Here is a 19,416-nt window from a genome sequence, read left to right as displayed (position 1 = left end):
TAGCAACAATACACATTTACTGTTTATTATCCCACAAATAATATTTCTAGCAAAAGAACTATAAATTAATGTAATGGTTACATTAAAATAAATAAATTATTTTTTATTGCTTAAAAAGTGTACAAGTAATATATAAAAACATGCTCCTTATAAAAATGTAAATACAAAATCATGTAGACTATAAAGGGAAATTGGCTGTTCCCTTCTTTTTTTCCCCAACGCAATTCTGCTCTTTTCCCAGGAAGTAACTGATGTTAATAACTAGGTATATATCCTTGACTATTGCTAATGTATTTATATATCTGTATCTGTTTGGCTATCAGGCTGTTTGTCTTTTTTATTTAGATAGATCAAGTTTTATATGTGGTTTTGTGAATTTTAACTCGACCATATATCTTGGATAGCTTTTCATGGCAGTAGATGTAGAGCTATCATTCCTCCCCTACCAGTTGACATCTAAGTAGTTTGTAGTTTTTCTTTTTCAGAAAGACAAAATCTATTACTTTCCTGTTTCATTGTCCCTTAGCATGCTTTCCACTCAAATTGAGAAATCCTTGTCATATCTGTAAAGAATCCCAGTGGATTAAACTGAAAAAACCTGACTGAATGAAATATAGCAAGTTGAACAGATCATAATATATGATAATATTTAGAGGTACAGTACTAAAACTTCTTTATTAAAATTCATATTATCCTACCCCAGTTAATGAATGGAATAGAATCAGATCACATTTATTTTGATCAGAGTTAAGGAGGCAAACCAGCTTGCGTGTCATCTCTCAAACATACTAATAACAAATGCCCAGGTTTAAAACGTTCTTGTTTTTTTCCTACTGTTCTTTTCCTACTATTTCCTGCCTTTTTTCTTAGTTTATTCACCATGCTCTAAGCTCTTGATTTACTGCTCATTCTTTTTGTTACAGGTCTTGAAACTGGAATCAGTTTAACCTCAAGAGAATCATCAGAGTGTTAATTTCCAAATGAATCCTCTTTCTAACGATGATAAGAATATCTATGATGAAAATACACATTTTGGGGACCCAGATCCACACCTGCCCTAGAGAAAGGTCACATTCTCCATTTTTGAAGAGCAGAAATCCTTCTGCATGGCCAGTTCTGGCAGGTCCTTATGTTGTTCCACACCAAAAGGTTTTGAGAGCTCTATGCTTGGTTAGCACTGACTTTCTTGGCTCTGTGGCAGAATGACACCCCCGCTCCCACCCTCACCCAGGTTTTCACATTTCTTCATCTATAGAAATCTGGTGCTCTTTGGCCTCCCCTCTGTAAGGTTGGATCAGAACTCCAGCTTACACTCTGCTTTTAACAAATTCACCAAGCACTAAACTATGTTTAGGCACTGTTGTATTAGGCATTTCACATTCATTATCTCATTTAATCCTCAAAACAATCCCACATATTAGCTTTAGAGAGGTTAAGGTACTTGCTTAAAGTCACACAGTTAAGTGGTAGAGCTGGGCTTCAAACCTGGGCTTGCCTAGCACCAAAGCTTGAGCTCTGACCTCTGTGCTGCACATTCACCACTCAGCCAATGAACCCTCATGAGCGCGTGAGAAGAGAAACTTGAAGGCCCTTGAGTGACTGGGAGGCTAGATGATGGCCCCCAAAAGGTATTCACCTCCTCATCCCTGGAACCTGTGAATGTTACTTTATATGGTGAAAAAGGACTTTGCAAATGTGATTAAGTTAAGAACCTTGAGATGGGAAGATTATCCTGTACTATCCAGGTGGGATCTAAATACAGTCACATATATCATCATAAAAGGGAGGCAGGGGATCTGGCACACACACAGAAGAGTTGGTAAGGCAGTGTGATCGTGGAGGAGGAGACTGCAGTGATTGGCCGCAAACCAAGAAATGCCAGCTGCTACCAGAAGCTGGAAAAGGCAAGGAATGATTTTCCCCTGGAGCCTCCGGAGAAAGCACAGCCCTGCTGACACCTGGTTTGGCCCAGTGATACTGGTTTCAGACTTCTGGCCGTCAGAACTGTGAGAGAATGTGTTTCTGTTGTTTTAAGCCACTAAGTTTGTGGTAATTTGTTATGGCAGTCACAGGTGACTTTGTGACCTCTCTAGGCCAGTTTCCTTATCTGTAAAATGAGGATATTAGTGGTAATACCTAGAATTAAAAAAAAAAAAGGGCTAGCATTTACCTAGCACAAGGTAGATGCTCCACAGGGCTATTATCCCTCGCAGGGTCCGAGAGGAATATGTATGGGGTGCTTTGGGAGCACATGGGAAGGAAGGACAATTAACCCAGCCTCTAGTTCATAAATGCACGTGACCATCCAGTAAGGTTAACAAAGAAGTTGAAATTAATTAAAAATGACAGTATATGGCATTTATTGACCAAATGACAGAGAGTTCACAAAACAATCTCCATCCTTAATTTCTAAGAGTGACTGCAACCACCAGAGAAACTTTTCAGGTGGTAACTCATTACCTCGTGGATGCCCCAGCGACTTTATTTTTCTGGAGGTGATTCTGAATGGTCATTCCAGGACACATTAATTAATGAACCATAAAAATAAACACTGCAACTGGAAACTGGAAGTGTAAATTCAGTTGCCTATCAGGAATGTCATCTGTGACCATCACACTTTGTCCTTAGAAATGAGAAGAGGGAAGGCTGGACTTATCTAGGGGCCTGGTTCCCAGGCATGTAAGGATTATTTCTCCCTGAGGGCTGCACTGAAGCTAGGCCAGAGAGTTTGCTTTTGAGCAGTTCCCATTTGTTCATCCAGCTCCTGGAGAGTCGTCATTGCCTTCATTATGGATTGCTCTGGGCTAGTGATGGAAGAGTTAGCAGGGTGGCCTGGAGTGGCTCTTAGCAGGCTGGTGCCAGCTGACACATGCCACTTAGGTTTCCAAGGAGCCAAGCTGTCCCCACTCACGCATGGCTGATGCACTTGTGGCTAAATGCGGTGCCACCAGGGCCCCGGGCCAGATTCAGGGCAGGAAATAGAATGCCATCTCCATCACCAGGGAAACAATGGCCTGCGTGCATGATTTAAACCAGGGCCAACAAGAAAGCTCAAAGGCAGGGTCAGAAGAGGAAGGGAGACCAGAGAGTGGCTTGTATGGATTTTGTCTTGGGTTATAACTGTTGACAAGCCACTTAGCTGCCCCCATGTTTAAGTTTATCTGCATATAAGATGGGGGTAACAATATTTACGCATCTCACTGGGGACTTATGAAAACAACATTTCTGACAGACCACTCAGGATCCATGGATGGAAGATGGTATGTAAGTGCAGATGGTAAACTTACTGTGTGTGTGTGTTTTCAGCAGGTGCATTAGGGGCATGTAGACCCTCCGGAAAACACATTTAGAGTCTGACCAAAAGCAAACAATAATAAAAACTAACAATTTTAAGTGCATGGATTTGTCTTTGGTTTTGTGCAGGTTTGGGGGAATTGCATGTGTAATTCAGACTTCAAGACTGTTTTCAAACATTGCTGTGATTAGTAATACTTATGGCTCAAATCATTTGAGAATGCTGTGGTTGTTGGTTGTTTCCAAATGTTTGCCAACTTTGCTCTAAAAAATTCCCAAGTTAATTCTCCTGTATAGTTTATGAGTTGCATGTGGAGTCTGGAACTTTTGTTCCCAAGTTGGAAGGAGGCAAAAATCTATTTAAAAAACAAAGTGCAAAGAGGAATCTTTTGCTCTATCCCCTGGAGGTCTGCTATTTCTGAGGAGTCCTGAGTCTGTTACATATACATTTGTTCTGTTCATTTAAGGTTAAGCAATTGACCTCTGACCTCCCTATAAGGTTATTAAATGCTGCTTTCTGTCAACTGGGTTCCCGAGGGAGTCTGTCACTCTGTTCTTGGTTAATTAACCCTTTCTCTGGTGCATATTGTCTGTCTAGAATAATTCCTGTGGGTCCAGGTGAATGGTGACTATTATAGAAAAACAAACTTGTTTAATAACACAAATAATACACTTAACAATTAGAATAATTATATAAATGCAATATAGAAAAGAAAGATCATCTGCAATTCTCTCATGCAGAATTAACCATACTAGCATATATATATATATATTAAACAAATATGGGATTCTAATGTATGTACTTGCTGTTTTGCGACCTGCTGTTGGGCTGAAGCCTTCACCTATTGGATCTGGGTGGAACACCACAGATCCTTAGAGTGTCTGGCCTACAGTGGGGAGGGGTCCTGCTTCGGTTGCGGGCATGGGGGTGGTGGAAGGAGGGCCTCAGAGCTTCAGTCAGCACTTGTGAAAGGAGTTTCAAAGACTTGTTCTCTTGGGCTTCCCTGGTGGCACAGTGGTTGAGAGTCCGCCTGCCGATGCAGGGGACACAGGTTCGTGCCCCGGTCAGGGAAGATCCCACATGCCGCGGAGCGGCTGGGCCCGTGAGCCATGGCCGCTGAGCCTGAGCGTCTGGAGCCTGTGCTCCGCAACGGGAGAGGCCACAACAGTGAGGAAAAAAAAAAAAAAAAGACTTGTTCTCTCAGATGTCACTCCACTTCCTTAGCGCTCCCGTGTTTTGGCCACAGCATACATCCCAGAGCTGGTAAACACTTGCTGATTTTAGCGTCTGTGCAGATGATGATCCTGTGCCCTCCTGATCCATTTGCATTCTGCTGTCAGATCCATCGGTTCCCCCTTCCTCCCTTTTCTTCATACTAACAGAACTTGATTAAGGCATGGTTTATATGCAGCACAATGCACAAATCTTACAGCCTTTTGAATTGAATACTGCACACCTGTATGCACATAGGCATGACCCAATGTAACCACCACCCGGGATATAAAACATCTCCAACATCCCAGAAGTGGCTTTGTGTCCCCTCTGAGTCAATCCCTCCTACCCCTAGGTAATCATTCCATCCATTCTTAGACACTAATTTTATCATGTTATTTCCCACCTAAAAACATTCCACAGGATTGTTGCCCCTTTACCTTGCTCCATTGGGTCTAAATGTCTCTGCTTGACTTTCCAGGTCCACTTTCTTAAGGGTCCTGCCTGCTGAATCCATTGACACCTCCTGGCCTGAGGCTAGTCTCTGCACTGTCACTTCCATCTGCCAGGCTCCACCTGGAGCTTTGTTCACTCTGTGCCCTCACCTTTCCCTGGCCTCCCTGAACCTCACCCATCCTTCAAGGCTCAGCCCAAGTCCTGTTTCTGGCAAGAAGTCCTTCCACTTTGCCAAAATTTTTTCCTATTTCTTTACCTTCCTCTTACACCCTGTACTGGTTGACATCAAGTGACTGAGTTTCTGCAAAGACTTGGGGCCATGGAAGGTAGGCCACTCTGCCATTCCTACTTATGATTCCCCATGACCATCCACATGTGGCAACACACAGTTTTCCAAACGCTCCGTTCTTTTCTCACCCATTCTCTCGCATCATGGGGCTGCCCCAGGTCTGCAGCTCCCCAACCCCAGGTCCTGCTCCCTGTCTATCTCTCCCCGTCTTTTCTTCCCCTTCTGGTACTTTGCTACCCAGCTCACTAAATTGTCTCCTCCAGACCTCAGATTCCACCCCTTCTTCAGATCTGACACCAAAAATCCTGAGACCAGGCTCTCCTCAGAGGGTAGGGATAAAATGCAGGGAGAGAATTTGAGCAGATGATGATGGAATTCTTTTTCTCAGATACAAGAGGGCTGGAAACACTGGTGCATCATATAATTTTGCCCCATCCCACCCACATCCTTTGCACCCAGCAGTTAGTGGCTGTCCCACCTTCTCTGTTGTTCCAGTGTGTTAACTTTGCTCCCACCCAGACTTCCTGAGTTTGTCATGGCACAAGCAGAGTTCTGAGCTCACAGGAGTCAGCACAATCAAGGGGTTTAAGTAAGATATTGCAGCTAAAGGGCTTAGCACAGGTCTGCCGTGGTCAGGCTCAGAGCTAGTAGCAAAAGCCTGATTCCTATCAAGTCAGATGTGTTGGGGATCCCAAAGTGATTGTGATTGTGTGTGAGTGTGTGTGTGGTCAGAAACCTTACCTACTTCAGTGAACACAGGCCCTGGGGCCAAGACCAGCTCTGCACTGCCTCTCCCTGGGACCCTCAGTCTCTTCATGAGTAAAATAGGATTCATAATCCATGCACCTCTGATGAGTGTGCGTGGAGCACACATCAAAGCACTTTGCAGGTGTGTCCACCCTGCCAGTGTGAGACGGTAGAAGGACAGGCAATAATACAATGTGTTGGCAAGAAACTGGTTGGCCTAGTTCCAACTTGCAAATATAATTGTGTTTCTGAATTGGCAGCTGGCAAATGCAGCACCCCAGAGACAAAGTCGGGTTCTAGACAAAATGTTTCAGTTAGACTCCTTCAGTGGTAAGCAGACTCAGGAGTCTGGCTGCCTGCATTGATATACAGGTTCTTACACTGACTTTGGAAAATGGCTTCGTCATTCCAAGCCTCAGTTGACTTGTCTGTGAAATGGGGATAATAGTCTCTTCCTCTTAGAATTGTTGTGAGGGGCAAAAGTAATTTATGTGAAGATATAGCACAGTGCCTGACACATAGAAACACTCGATGAATATTAGTGCTTTTATTACTTCCTAATAAGGGTTGCTCTGTACATGTTTAATGAATGAATAGCTGCTGGTGTGGATTTGGCTTATGAGGGTGCTTTTTGTTCTTCTCTGGTGTTTTCAGCCTGATTCCAACTGACCGTGCTTGGCTGGGAACAATTTTGACTAGGTATGTGGGAAAGGAAATGACGAAATAAAAAGGCTTCAACCAGGGGTAGGAATGCTGACTACAGAAGACCGTGAGATCCTGGGAGCAAACCCACTAGCCACCTGAGATCTAACAGGGGACTTCCCTGAGGCCCAGGTCAGTCATGCAGCTGTCATTTCCCTCTCTGTTTCTTCAGAGAGGCCAACTTGACTTTGGTTTTATTCCCAAGCACATTTCCTGGATTCATCCTGGCAGGACTGTGGCTATCTTTCTGGATAGTCAGATGAGATAAGCTGTAGATGCTTTTCTACGAAAGAATAAGCAACCAATATAGTATCTGGGGGTCCCTGCCCTGTGGCCCCCTCCTCATCTCCTCAGACAACTGTCAGAGCTGAGCCTGTGGGCAGAGGCCTATTTCATGACACACACACGCTTCTGAAACCCAGAGAGCAAGGTGGAGAGTTCCATGGCCACTCTGAGGGCAACAGTTTTGTTATTTGGTCCCTCCTTTGCCTTTGACTTACTATGTGACCTTCAGAAAGTCCCTTCCCCTCTCCAGGTCTCAGACTCTCCATCTACAAAATGAGGGAGTTGACCCTTACTGTCTCTGAAGTCCTCACTCTCTCTGAAAGTGGCAGAGTGCTATGAGTTATCAACCTGGGTTGGAATTCTGGCTCCACTGTTTTCTGACTTCGTGGCCTTGGGTAGGCCACTTAAGTTCTTTAGATTGATCCCCCTCTGTAAAATGGGGATGATAAATAGTAATCTACACTATAGGGTTGTAGTAAGGTTTAAATAAGACATGTGCAGCTAAAGTGCTTAGCGCAGGATCTGCCCATGGTCAGGTTCAGCCAAGCAAGCCAGTATCAAAAGGCTGCAGCCCCTTCTCTGATTCCTGTCAGCCAGGCCAGGTGAGTTGGGGCCCTGGAGTGATAGGTGCGTGTTTCCGTCTGTCTGTCTGTGGAAATGTGCCAGTGTGTGTGGAAGGCTTGGCCTCCTCCAGGGCACTCTGGGAAGATCTGTCCAGGGAGCCTCCCTGAGGGCACCAGCTGAGTTGGAGCAGGTGTCTCATTCAGCAGAAGAGGCAGGTCCAGCCTTCCCCTCACTGCAGCATGCCTCAGTCTTTGGGGCTCTAGATATCTTCATTGTTTCCTGAGCAGTTTTCCTTGAAGAGGCAATAGCTGGCCCCTTCCAGCCTGGAGATAACTAACCAGGTTCCCAGCCAGGGTGCAAGCATCCCCTGAAGCAACCTGTTCTATTGCTGCTCAGGACTTTGCTCTGTCTTGGAGGGCTGCCTGAAGGCAAGGAGCCCCAGCTCTTCTCCTGGGCCCCTGGGTTTTGAACTCAGGTCAGCTCTGTCCTAGGACTCCCTCCCTTCTTTCTTCTCTCCTTGGACCACGTGGTGTTTGTTTCACACTGGACACTCCGCTAAGTGATGCAGGAAGTAGGCCCCCAGGGAGGCAGATACCGCCCAGCAAAGCAGATAACAAAGTGAAACCTCTGGATGCCTCTGGGGCCTGGGGCAGGCTCAGTGATAAGTGGAAATGCCAGGCTTATCGCTGTGGGCTGAGTTCTAGAGAAGCTATCCTGGGAGAAGCTATCCTGGCCGGCCCACCTCCTTCCCAGGCCTCTGGGCAGTCGGGCATCTCCAGGCAGAGTAAACACTGGGTTGGCACAGCCGCAGCACCAGGACGGGGATACTGTGCCCCACTCTGGCACTTCACAGTCCCAGCACCAGAGGCCAGTAGCGGGCGTCGGATTACACCCAGATATTTGCGGTAAGCAGGCTGGTCTGCTTTGAAGTGGGAGCCCGAGGAAGCATTGTTAGGTTCATGGGACTAAGGGAGTCTCGGTGACAATTGTCCCCCCAGTCTGGGTCCTCTTGGACCAAGAAGCTCCATCAGCAGGAAGCTTTGGCTGATGGGTGCAGCCCGGGGACGGTCAGCGCAGGCCTTTCCCGACTAACATGCCGTATAGCGGGCAGAGGAGGCTGAGGGGCAGCTAACCCCGAAGTTGTCCACGTTGAAGCCTGCGAGACTTTCTGAGGTTCTGTTTCAGCTCTGGTTCCCTTCCAGGAGTAAGCGCAGCTTCGTGGAGGACGCGTTTGCCCTTTCTGAGCGCACATCAGCTAATGGTGCATGCGGGGAGGTGGCTTGGGCCAGGCCAGGTGGCTGGGGGAGCTGACTTAGGACTAGGAAGACACCCACTCGTCCTCCTGCGTGCCCCCCCGCACAATGAGGGGACTGAGTACACTGCCATCCTTGTTGGCTGAACTTCTGGGGTGGGATGGGTGTGGTGAGGGGTGGTGAGTTCCAATCTCTACGTTTTCATGTACTTTACCATGTGCCAGGTGCTGTGCTAAGTGTTTTACTTATCAGAAAACTCAAATAGCCCTGAGGTTATTGCACTGTTATGAGCCCCTTTTACAAATGAGGAAAGCTGTGTTTGGGGAGATTAAGTTCCAGGTATGCAGCTGGCCCCTACGGGCACTTAGGTATGAAAGTAGGTAAGCACCCCTTTCCTCAAGATACGTGGCCTCTGTCTCTCAGAAAATTGTCATGATGTTTGATTTTCTTCGAACAAGACCTTTCACTGCCTTGTGCTGCCACACTTGTTATAAATCCACAAACCTACACAGTCTACCGCATGTCAGTCTCCCCCTCAGATATCATGCCCTTGAGCTTTGCAAAACCTGCTTCCCATCCTCTCCTCCCCAGCCACAAACACACTGTAGTCTTTGAGCTGTTTCTCCTGGTGTTCGCCTCCAAGTCTCTCCTCATCAATTTTGTTCATTATCTATGGACGTCCTCTTAAGAGAAACGAAGATTTAGCTCTCCCCATTTTCCCTTCACAACTATTGTAATACATATATCACTGTTTTAACTTAGTAAAGTATTTACTTTATTATGGCATAAGGGTATATAATATATATAATGTGATATTATATTATATAAATATTATTCACTGAAAACTCAATCATGTACTTTAATTTCATTCCTTCCTGAACTCTGATTTTCTCGGAGTCTCTGATTCCTTTTGTTCCCCTTTTGTCCTGTTGCCAGCATCATACTGATGGCTAACATTTGAGCACTCACTGTGTGCCAAGCTCTGTTCCAGGTGCCTTGCATGCATTCTCTAGTGACCCTCCTGAAAACTCCATGAAGTATGTGCATTGTTATTATGTTACAGCCCAGGAAGTACAGACTCAGAGAGGTTAAATAAACTGGCTCATGATTCTGCCTGAAAACTGGCAGAGGCAGGAGTTAAATCCAGATGGTCTGACCCTAGGCCCCATGCTCTTAATATTTTACTACATGTCTTTAATTATATTATATTGTATACTGTTTTTTTCCCCCTGAAGTCCTCCCTTTTGGGGACCCTCCATCTTCCTGCTTCAACTTTGGGCCTAGGTTGAAGCTGTTGTTTCCTGGAGCTCTGTTTTTTCTTGTTTGTTTGCATAGTCCCTGGTTTTGCTGGTGTTTATCCTCCAAGCAGCTTCCTTAGAAAGGGGGCATACATTTTTTTACATCTTGGAAAGTCTTAAAACTCTTTATTCTGTCTTCTGACAATGGTGCAATGTCTTCAAAATTCTAATTCTCTCTCATCTAGAATTTTACATACAACCTAACTGTCTTGCTGCATCCGGTTGTTTTTAGGATGAGAAGTCTGATGTCATTCTGATTCCAGTTCTCTGATATGTGATTTTTTTTCTTTTAAATTTCAGGGAGCTTTTATAATCTTCTCTTTATTCCTCTGTTCTAAAATTGCATAATGTCTGCAGTGTTTCTTTGATAAATTCCTTCCCTCTTTCTTTCATTTCTCCTCCTGAACTCCAGTTAATTAGATGTAGGACCAGCTGGATCCACTGTCTCTCTTTCTTATCTTTTCTCTCCAAATGTATACATCTTCATCTTTCAGTTCTGTTTTCTGGAATATTATCTTAACCTTGTTTTCTAATCCCTGTATTGGATTTTTAAATGTAAACATTTGTATTTGTAAAAGACCTCTCTTTTATTCTATGTTTGTTCTTTTTCCATAACACCCTCTTCTTTTTTAATGGATGGAACAGTCTTTCACACTTTTCTGTGGTTACTAATGAGAACCTTTATTTAAAACTTTCCTCTGTTTCTTGTTTTCTCTGTTTCTGCCACAATTATATTTCTGTTCATTTGTTCTGAGCTCCCCTTTTCATCTTGGGGGCTTTCTTTGAATACCTGGTAATCCTTTTTTTCTGTGCATATTTCAGAATAAGTCACAAAAACCTGGGTGGGTGGTTGAGGCTTGTTGACTGCTTGGCTTTGTTGAGGATCAGATGGGGAGCTCCCAAGGGACCCCAAAGCCGGTGCATAGAACTGTTGTATTGTGGACTGCTCCATCTCTCCAGAAACAGATCTCTGATCTGCAGGGAGGGTGGGGAAAGAGGAGAGCCACAGCTTTGGATGGACTCCTCAGCCTTGCATTTCTTCTCCCCTCTTCCTCCACCTAGGGTCTCAGGGTCCATAGGCCTCTCTGGGGTTTTTCAGGGAAAGCTGGCTCTCACCAGAAAGACAAGGGAAGAGTCTTGGGATTCAGCACACACTGACCGCAGCCTACGGCAAACAGAGGTCAGCCTGTGTTTTTCCGGGAGTGGATTAGCTACCAATCCTCAGCCAGGAAGGATGAGGTGTCATTGCACTTGCTACTCTGTGTCCATCCAGCTTGGCTGCCTTTTCTCTGGTCTGCATTCTCTTGACTTGCTGGGTGGAATGCCTCCCCCATCCTCTGGGCAGGCGGCATTGCCCCAAAGGAACTTCCCGTGGCTCTTGCTGTGCCCTCTAAATCAGGGAGTTGGAGAGAAGCCACGCACCAGCCCTCAGAGAACCCATGTGCTCATAAACTCATGTCTTCTGGAGTCTGAGAAATGAAAGGGGTTCAAAGCTAGTTTTCCTGGCTGCTCCTTTTCATCAAAGAGGCCTAAGGACTTGTCCTGTCGGCATATTCTGAGCTTTCTCCCAGAGGGTCCCAGAGCTTCCTTCTGGGAATTGTCAGGGCTTCCTGCCCTCTGCTCATTTGATTGTTCTGGGAAATCTGGGCTGCAGCCTCCTCCTTCCACAATTCTCCCAGTGGTCAGCCCAGCCTCCGGCTCCTGCTGGAGCCTCCTTTATTCATTCCTTCCATATAGTTGCTTTGAATACCTATGTGCCAGGCACGTTGGTGTGCTGGGGATCAAGGCAAGCCAAAGAGGCATTGTTCTGGCCTCAGGGGCCTTCAAGGTGGTTCTGTAACAGTGTATGACGCAGCAGACATGTTTGCAGTAAACCAGCTGCCTTGCAATTACTTGTCGCTTAAGGAAGACTTGGGGCAAATACTTTTGTAATTTAAATAATTAGCTTTTGATATAAATAGGTGTCTGGGACATTTTTTTGTGTCCTTTGTGTTCATCTAGACTTTCAGGATATCTTTCCAGGCTTTATTAACCCAGGACCTGCCTGGATGCAGGCTGCTCTGAAACTCTCTAGAGCCGCGGTCATAGTGAAGCCAAGGATTGGTGGGAACTGTCTCCCAGAGACAGCATCTGTCTCTTTAGACTGTGGGGACTTCCTTTCACAAAGATTATCGGCACCTATTGTAGGACAGACGTTGTGCTGGGTGTTAGACTTCCAGAGATTTCTCTAGGCGGACACTTCCCAAAGTTTGATCCAGGGAACAGTAGTTCCACAGGGAAGTATTAAGCAGGAATTATGGAGGAAGAAGTAAGTCCCTACCCAGGTGCTGGTTTCTTTCTGTAGCAGATGAGGTCCTGCTGAGGGTGAATCCCCAGGAGGGACTGGAGCCTGGTGTGTCCCAAATTTCTTTTTCCAAGGAGAGTTTATCTGTGTGTTTTAAATCACAGTAAATGTAACAGACCAGTGCCCTTTTGAGCATGCTCTGGGCCATTCCACCAATGACACCCAGTCCGTGCTCCCAGAAATGGGTCTGGATTTCTACATGGGCTGCTAAGGGCAGCTGTCCTGACAGAGGGTGAGTGGCAAGGGGTTTGTGGTCAAGCTGCACACTGTGTTTACCACTCACCTACAGCTTAAAACAGCAAAACAATCCCAAGGTGTTTTTAGATGTCAGAGTTCCAGGTCAAATTTATTCTCATAATTGCTTTTATTCAGAAGGAGGGAGTTTAGGGGGATGCTAGCACTCACCTCCCTGGTGCCAGCCTTCACCAGAGCTGCGCTATCCTCAGGAGGTCATGTGCCAGGGCCACCTTGGATAGAGTCCCTCTCTGGCCTTGGTTTCTCTCTCTGAGGGCCTGGATGCAAGTGGTGTCAGTGGACTGTTCCGTGGCAGCCTTGGGCTCTGTGGTGCCCCCTCACACCCCACCTTAGTGTCAGCCTGAGCGTGTCCTTTTGTCTGGTATATTTATTGTGGCTTCTGTAAAAGTTTCATTTGAACCAAGTGTTTCTGAGGCTAAAATATTTGGAAATCACAGGAAACGCAGGCCCCCTTGCTCTCTAGGGCCTTACTGTGCCTGTTTCAGTTTAGAGACTGGGTGCCTGATGACTGTGTAGTCATCCTTGGGGGAGAAGGGGGTCACTGGCAAGTGGTCCCCAGAGGGCTCTTCAAGGAACATGACCTGCGGGATGATACTTGGTGAGTAACCTAGGCCACTGTTCCTCACTTCTATTTTTAGGTACAAGTGACTAGTGACTGGGGGCCCCATGTGGAGAGGGACCTGCTGATTCACCCCAGAGCAGACTAAACACCTTTGGGGCATCAGCTAAGTAGGGGCACCAAAATTTTGTTTTTAATTTGCAGAAGTATCACATTTTTTCATCATGGCAAAATCAGAACTTTGTTGAATGGCCTCACATTTCCTTCTGTTTTGGTCTAGCTTCTTATTGTGAATTGGATGTGTATGTGATGGGTGGGACCCATCTGCTTCTCAGTGCTTTGGACCTGAAGCCCTTACTCTGCCCTGGTATCCCTGAGGCCCCCTCATAGAGTCCAGCTATCAGGACGTTACCTAAAGGATCCCTTTTCTTCTAACCTTTAGTTTCAGCTACACGAACTCGGCCTGCCCTGGGCAGATTCTTAACATATTTGCCCATCAACAGCCTCTCAGAGAGGAATGTTAAATGCTGCCGTGATGTCAAAGGGGCCCCCAAGGGGAAGGGCCTGGGCCAAGCCCAGCCTGTCACTCATGGCCACGGCAGAGTGGGAGATAAGCAAAGGCAACGGCTTGGAGAGAGTCTGGTCCTCTGGGCACCCTGAACAACCCAGGTGAGCCTTAGCTAAAGAACAATGAACTTCCAGACACCGCTGCCCAAGTGAAAGCCAGAGGTCTGCGGCTCTTCCGATTCCTCACCCTTGGCAATCTTCATCAGGATGTCAGGAGCCCCCAAGGAGAGTTTGCCGGGGCTGCCGGGGCTGGGCAAGGCCTGCTTAACCACCATGGACCAAAAGCTTAACGTGCTGGATGAGAAGGTTGACAAACTCTTAAATTTCCAAGAAGACGTCATGGAGAAACTGCAATGCGTGTACCGAGGCATGGGCCACCTGGAGCAAGGCCTGCACCGGCTGGAGACCTCCCATATTCTGGGCCCAGCTGGGGCCGACCGCACTCCCCCCACTGACATGCAGGCTGGGTGGCCGGAGGTCCTGGAGCTGGTGAGGGCCGGGCGGCAGGATGTCGCCCAGCAGGGCGCCAGGCTAGAAGCCCTCTTCCGGATGGTGGTGGCTGTGGACAAGGCCATAGCTTTGTTGGGGGCCGTGCTCCAGAACTCGAAGGTGGTGGATTTTATCATGCAAGGGAGTGTCCCCTGGCGGAAGGGAAGTCTGGCCGACAGCCCTGCGGAGGTTGGTTCCTGCTGCCCTGCCCCGGTGCCCTTCTGGCTGGAAGGGAGGCTCAGGTCCCTGGTGGGGAGACCAGACAGGAAGCTAGTCTTAGGAGAGCTGGAGGGCTGTTGTCCCCTCTTGTGCCTCCTGCGTGACCTGTTGATGGGAACAAGGACAGATGGATTTCTCCCAGGGAAAGGGAGAGGCAGTGCCTCTGTGGGGCCCTGGGCTGTGCAGGGAGCCTAGAAGTGGGGGACAAATGAGCCATTAGGGAGAGGAGGGCAGTTACACTCCTTTGACATCCCAGGAACTTCTTTTCTCCTTACACCTGGGGTGGGAGAGAGGTGGGGAGCGCTCAGTTTACCCTGACAGAGCCCCCTTCAGAAACCCAGACCTCCCTCCCTTCCTGTCCCCAGCCCTGTGCTCTGTCCCCAAGTGGGCGGAGTGTGCAGCTGCCAGTGGGGAGATGAGTGTTGACAGTGACCCAGTGGGGGACACAGGCGGGAGCCGGAGCCTGGGGGTGGAGTGTGGCATTTCTGGGAGCGGCTGTTCCCAAGGGTTGCATAATCAGACCCACTGGCTAATAGAAGCTTGGCTGGGGTGTGTGTGAGTGTGTGTGTGTGTGTGTGGTGTGTGTGTGGTGTGTGTAGAGGCAACACTGGGAACAGGGAGGGTAAGCCACCTAGCAACACTCAGATGGCCTGGAGCCACCCTTTCAGATCTCTGCAGCTTCCCCCCAGCATGGAGTCCGTGCTTAAACTCTGTCAGAGACTGAGGCTTTCAGAGGCAAGGCTGCAGGAGTTTGCCTTCCCTCCTCCTCCCCAGCCAGGCCAGAACTCGCTCTGCAGATCCCTTCCCTCCCCGCTCGGCTGCTTCTCCAGAGCTGGCCCCTCCCACCCCAGCTCCCTGCTTTCTGCACCACCCCTGAGAGTCAGGCCTGCAGGGGAGATGTGACCTTCTGCTCTTGACAATGATAACCAACCTCAGCTTTAAAACAGAAAATAAATCTAATTTATGCTCATGGTAAGAAAACATTCTCCCTCCTACTGCATCCCCCCAGGCCCCGGGACAACCCTCCTCCCCAGACAATCATAGGAACCAGTCTCCTGTGAAACCTTCCAGATAGGGTCTGTTTATCTACAAGCACATTGGTATACACACCACCCTCTTTGTTTTGTTTTGTTTTAACTCAAATATTACTCACATTGTACTGGCCTGGATTTTTTTTTAACTTAATATATTTAGGGCATTGTTTCATATTTATAGCTAGAAAGCTTCCTCGTTCTTGTTCTTTAAATTGCAGAGAGCTCTATTTTTGAGGATGTCTAATTTGTTAATCAGTCCCATATCACTGTTTGTTTATATTGTTTCTCATTTTTAGCTATTATAAATAATGATGCAGTGACTAACCATGGAAGTGTGAGTTTATCTATATGACACACTCCTAGAAGTGGCAATGCTAAACCAAAGGGTAAATTTATACAATAAATGAAGCCAAACCAACCTTCAAAGAAGTTATTCTAATTCAATAACGTATGGGAATGCTTGTTGCCCCATTTTTGCTAACAAAGCATATTATCCAGTTTTTGACTCTTTGCCTGTCTGCTGGATGAAAACATCTTATTAAGCATGTGTTTTTAAAAAAATATTTTAGTATAAAAAATGTCAAACATTTATAAAAATAGAGATTAGAACAATGAACCCTGTGAGCCCATAACTGGAGGCTGATGTTTCCCACCCACTTCCCCCTTTCCAGATTATTTTGAGGAAAATCTGAGATAATGGATTATTTCTTCCATAAGCATTTCAGCACATATATCTAAAACATAAGGACTCTTTTAAAAAAGATTATCATGATATAAGATGTGAATGGTAACTTGATATTACAAGTCAGCGTTCAAATGTCCCTGATCGGCTTATACCTTATTTATTTATTTTTATAATTTGTTTATTTGAGTTAAAATCCAAATAAGGCAATTGGTTATATGTCTCTTAAAGCTAACTTTTTAAAAAAAAATCTTAAAATTAAAAAGAACCTTTTTATTATGAAAAATTTCAAACATAAACAAAAGTAGACAGAATGATATATCTCATTGTAGTTTTAATTTGCTCTTGCCCTTTTCCCTCTATTTCTTTCTTTTTTTTTTTTTTTTGCCTTTTTCTTGATTTGTAAGAATTCTTCATATATTAGTGAAATCAGCTGTCATAAGTGTTGCAGATATTTAGGCATTTCTGGATAGGGTGAAGTCATGGAATTTTCTGTTTTCTGAGTTCTTGCCATAGTTCTTGCCTGTGATTGATCTGGCACGTGATTGATCTCTCTTCCGGTCTTTGTGTTTAATACACATCCCAGTAACTATGTAAAGGGCTAGATCTAGTCTCCCAGTCAGGCTGTCAGCTCCTTGCTGACTGTGAGGCCTCTGCTTCCCTCTGTGTGCTGGCAGGGCTGGCCATTAGACAGCTGTGACCAAGCCCCAGCTATTTAACACACAGTAATGCTGAAAGCAGTGCATTGTGGAGACTTTCTGGAGATCCTCTTTGTATTTCCTAGGAGAGTAGGGGCATAGCAATTTGTGGAATTGAATTCAGCCTTAGCACTGGCTGCCAGGACTTCGGGAAGCTCCTCCTCAGGTCTGGAGTGCCCAGTGGCACTTCGTTTGGTTGTAACGATGAATCAGATTGTTACTGAAAGCCACGTGCTCTCTCACGGACAGGGTCAGGCTCAGCCAGAATGCGCAGAATCACAGTCAAGCTGCTCAGAAGGCATCAGTCCTCCAGGTGCCTAGGCGTTTGGGATCTATCTTTTTTCTTCTGGATGCATCGGACAAGGCAGGAACCAAAAGTTTGAGCCTTGAAGTCGAAACCCAGCTCTGCATGTGTGTGTGTGTGTGTGTGTGTGCGCGCGCGCGCGCGCGCACGCGCATGCCTCTCTCCACCAAAGACAAAGGGAGGGAGAGGACAGTCTGAGCCCCACAAGGTCTACCAAAGGACAGTCTGTTCAAGTCTTTCTCTACTGGTGGGTGAAACAGGAGGCAGCCGTGATAATGCTTTCAGTTCCCCCAACTATGGGGGTGGCAGGACAGAGTCTGTAGAAAGAGACAAAAGGAGAGGTCTCTGCAGAGCAGGGCATCCGCGTCACATTGATGCTGGTGATAATCATGATGACAGCAGCTAGCATTTATTTATTAAGTGTTTCCATGTGTTATGTTGTTACCATTAAGAGGGCAAATCTTACTGTCCTGGAATCCCAAGGACATGAGCAGGAAACAGGACTGAGAGAAGTGGGCACAGCATAGGAAAAACAGTGGAAACAACCTGGAACCAAGCAGAACTCTATGTGCCACCCCCCACCCCCACTCCAGTACAAAGGTCCCTCCACGTCCCCTGCCTCTTGTTTGGAGAAAAGCTGAAGTCTCCCAGGCCTCCCTGAGTCACAAAAGAGCAGGCCCATGCAGCTAATGATTAGGACAACAGAGTCAAAGACTCAGTGTCTGATGCACATTCCTGAGTTGTTTTACAGATACTGTAACTGCCACCAGAGGGAAAATGCTAACTACATGATGACCAGACTGCAGCCATGACCTAAGCTCCATCTTGAGCAGCAAGATGAATCTATGGCTAGCAAAATTTCAAGAACTGGCCTCAAGAGAATGGGATACTATTGCTCATAATAATCTATATCTTTGTGGGCATCAACATAATTATAGCTTCTTCTGCCCGTATATGTAAATGGGCAACTACACTTGACAGCAAAGAGATGCTGCAGACCCATGCCGACATCTTCCACTCTAAGAATACGGCGCCCTTGTCAGCACGAAGTAGTTACAGAAGATGGACCTTTGCCCATAATCCCATAGAAATGGAATGATGTTCTGACAAGTGGGGATTTGTAAGCAGCTTTTGGCAGGAAAGAGCTCTTTACAGGAGGCCCCTTTTGTCTTGTCACTAACCTTAAACCAGGCACCCCCATGCTCTACTCACCTCTGGCCCAAGCACAACTTTCAAATCTTTTGACCACACAATACCTTGCCTAACATGTCAGTTCTTTCTGTAGATCAAAGAAGTAGAAATGAATAATAAGTAACTAACAAAAGACCAGATCTCTTCCCTAGCTTCCCCTTCAGTAATCTCACAAACTGTGTGAACAAACTGTGAACAAGATAGCATCAACAAGCCTGCATGACAAGCCTTCATACACTGGGGGATGGCGACAACTCTGATTAACTGAGATTACTTCCCTCTTTCCCTTTAAAAAATGTCATGGCTGAGCAGATTCTTTGGAGGCGGTTTTTGGGGAACGCTGAGTCCACCATCCCCCCAGATTGCCAGCATTCTGATTAAAAGTAACTTTCCTTTCTACCAACATTTTCCTCTCTCAAGTATTGCATTTTGAGGAAAAAGCAGCTGGACCTGATTTGGTAGCAAATGTAACCTCCATCCTTAGTGTCAGGCAGACACGCAAGAGAGGTGAGCACTATGGTGGGAATTGCTCCAGCTGATTTTTGCCATATGGGCCTGGAATTCCCAGATCTTCTGATTTTCTTTTTCAAGAGAAGCTGGGAACCTAGAATTTTTCTAATCAGTTTTATTAAGGTATAATTTACATACAATAAACTGTACATACACACACTAAGTACGCAAAATTTAAGTATATAGTTCAACAAATGTATACACCCTAATAACTACCACCACAATCAAAATGTAGAACAATTCTATAACCCCCAAATGGAACTTAGAATTTTGATGTAAAAATCTCCTAGATTTAAAATGGTGGTAACAAATTTAAAAATTTTAGATTCTATGCAAGCCAAAAAAAAATGCGAGCTCTTTTTGGACTCTGGCCTCCCAGTTGGGGCCTCTGTGGCCAAGGCAGGAGAAGGGCCTTCAGTCTCTGGCCTGAGACCAGACCCACTTCTGTGACAAGTGCCAGGAG

At 46.2% G+C, this 19,416-nt stretch overlaps 1 protein-coding gene across 2 annotated transcripts in view; it reads left to right on the top strand.

Moving 5' to 3' along the window:
- The first annotated feature begins 1,256 nt into the window (after positions 1-1,256).
- The window catches only part of MYLK3 (myosin light chain kinase 3), a 58,127-nt gene continuing 39,967 nt past the window's right edge, over positions 1,257-19,416 (top strand). The window contains exon 1 of one of the 2 annotated variants that reach the window (XM_060084026.1): positions 1,257-3,264. In XM_060084026.1, coding sequence (XP_059940009.1) covers positions 3,211-3,264 — 54 coding nt within the window. In that variant the 5' untranslated portion in view covers positions 1,257-3,210. Of the gene's footprint in view, positions 3,265-14,033; positions 14,505-19,416 lie in introns of those variants that run through there. The other variant, XM_060084025.1, reaches the window with a different exon arrangement.

Source organism: Mesoplodon densirostris, chromosome 19 (assembly GCF_025265405.1).
Source record: "Mesoplodon densirostris isolate mMesDen1 chromosome 19, mMesDen1 primary haplotype, whole genome shotgun sequence".
Classification (NCBI taxonomy): Eukaryota; Metazoa; Chordata; class Mammalia; order Artiodactyla; family Ziphiidae; genus Mesoplodon; species Mesoplodon densirostris.
This window is presented reverse-complemented; position numbering and strand designations above follow the sequence as displayed.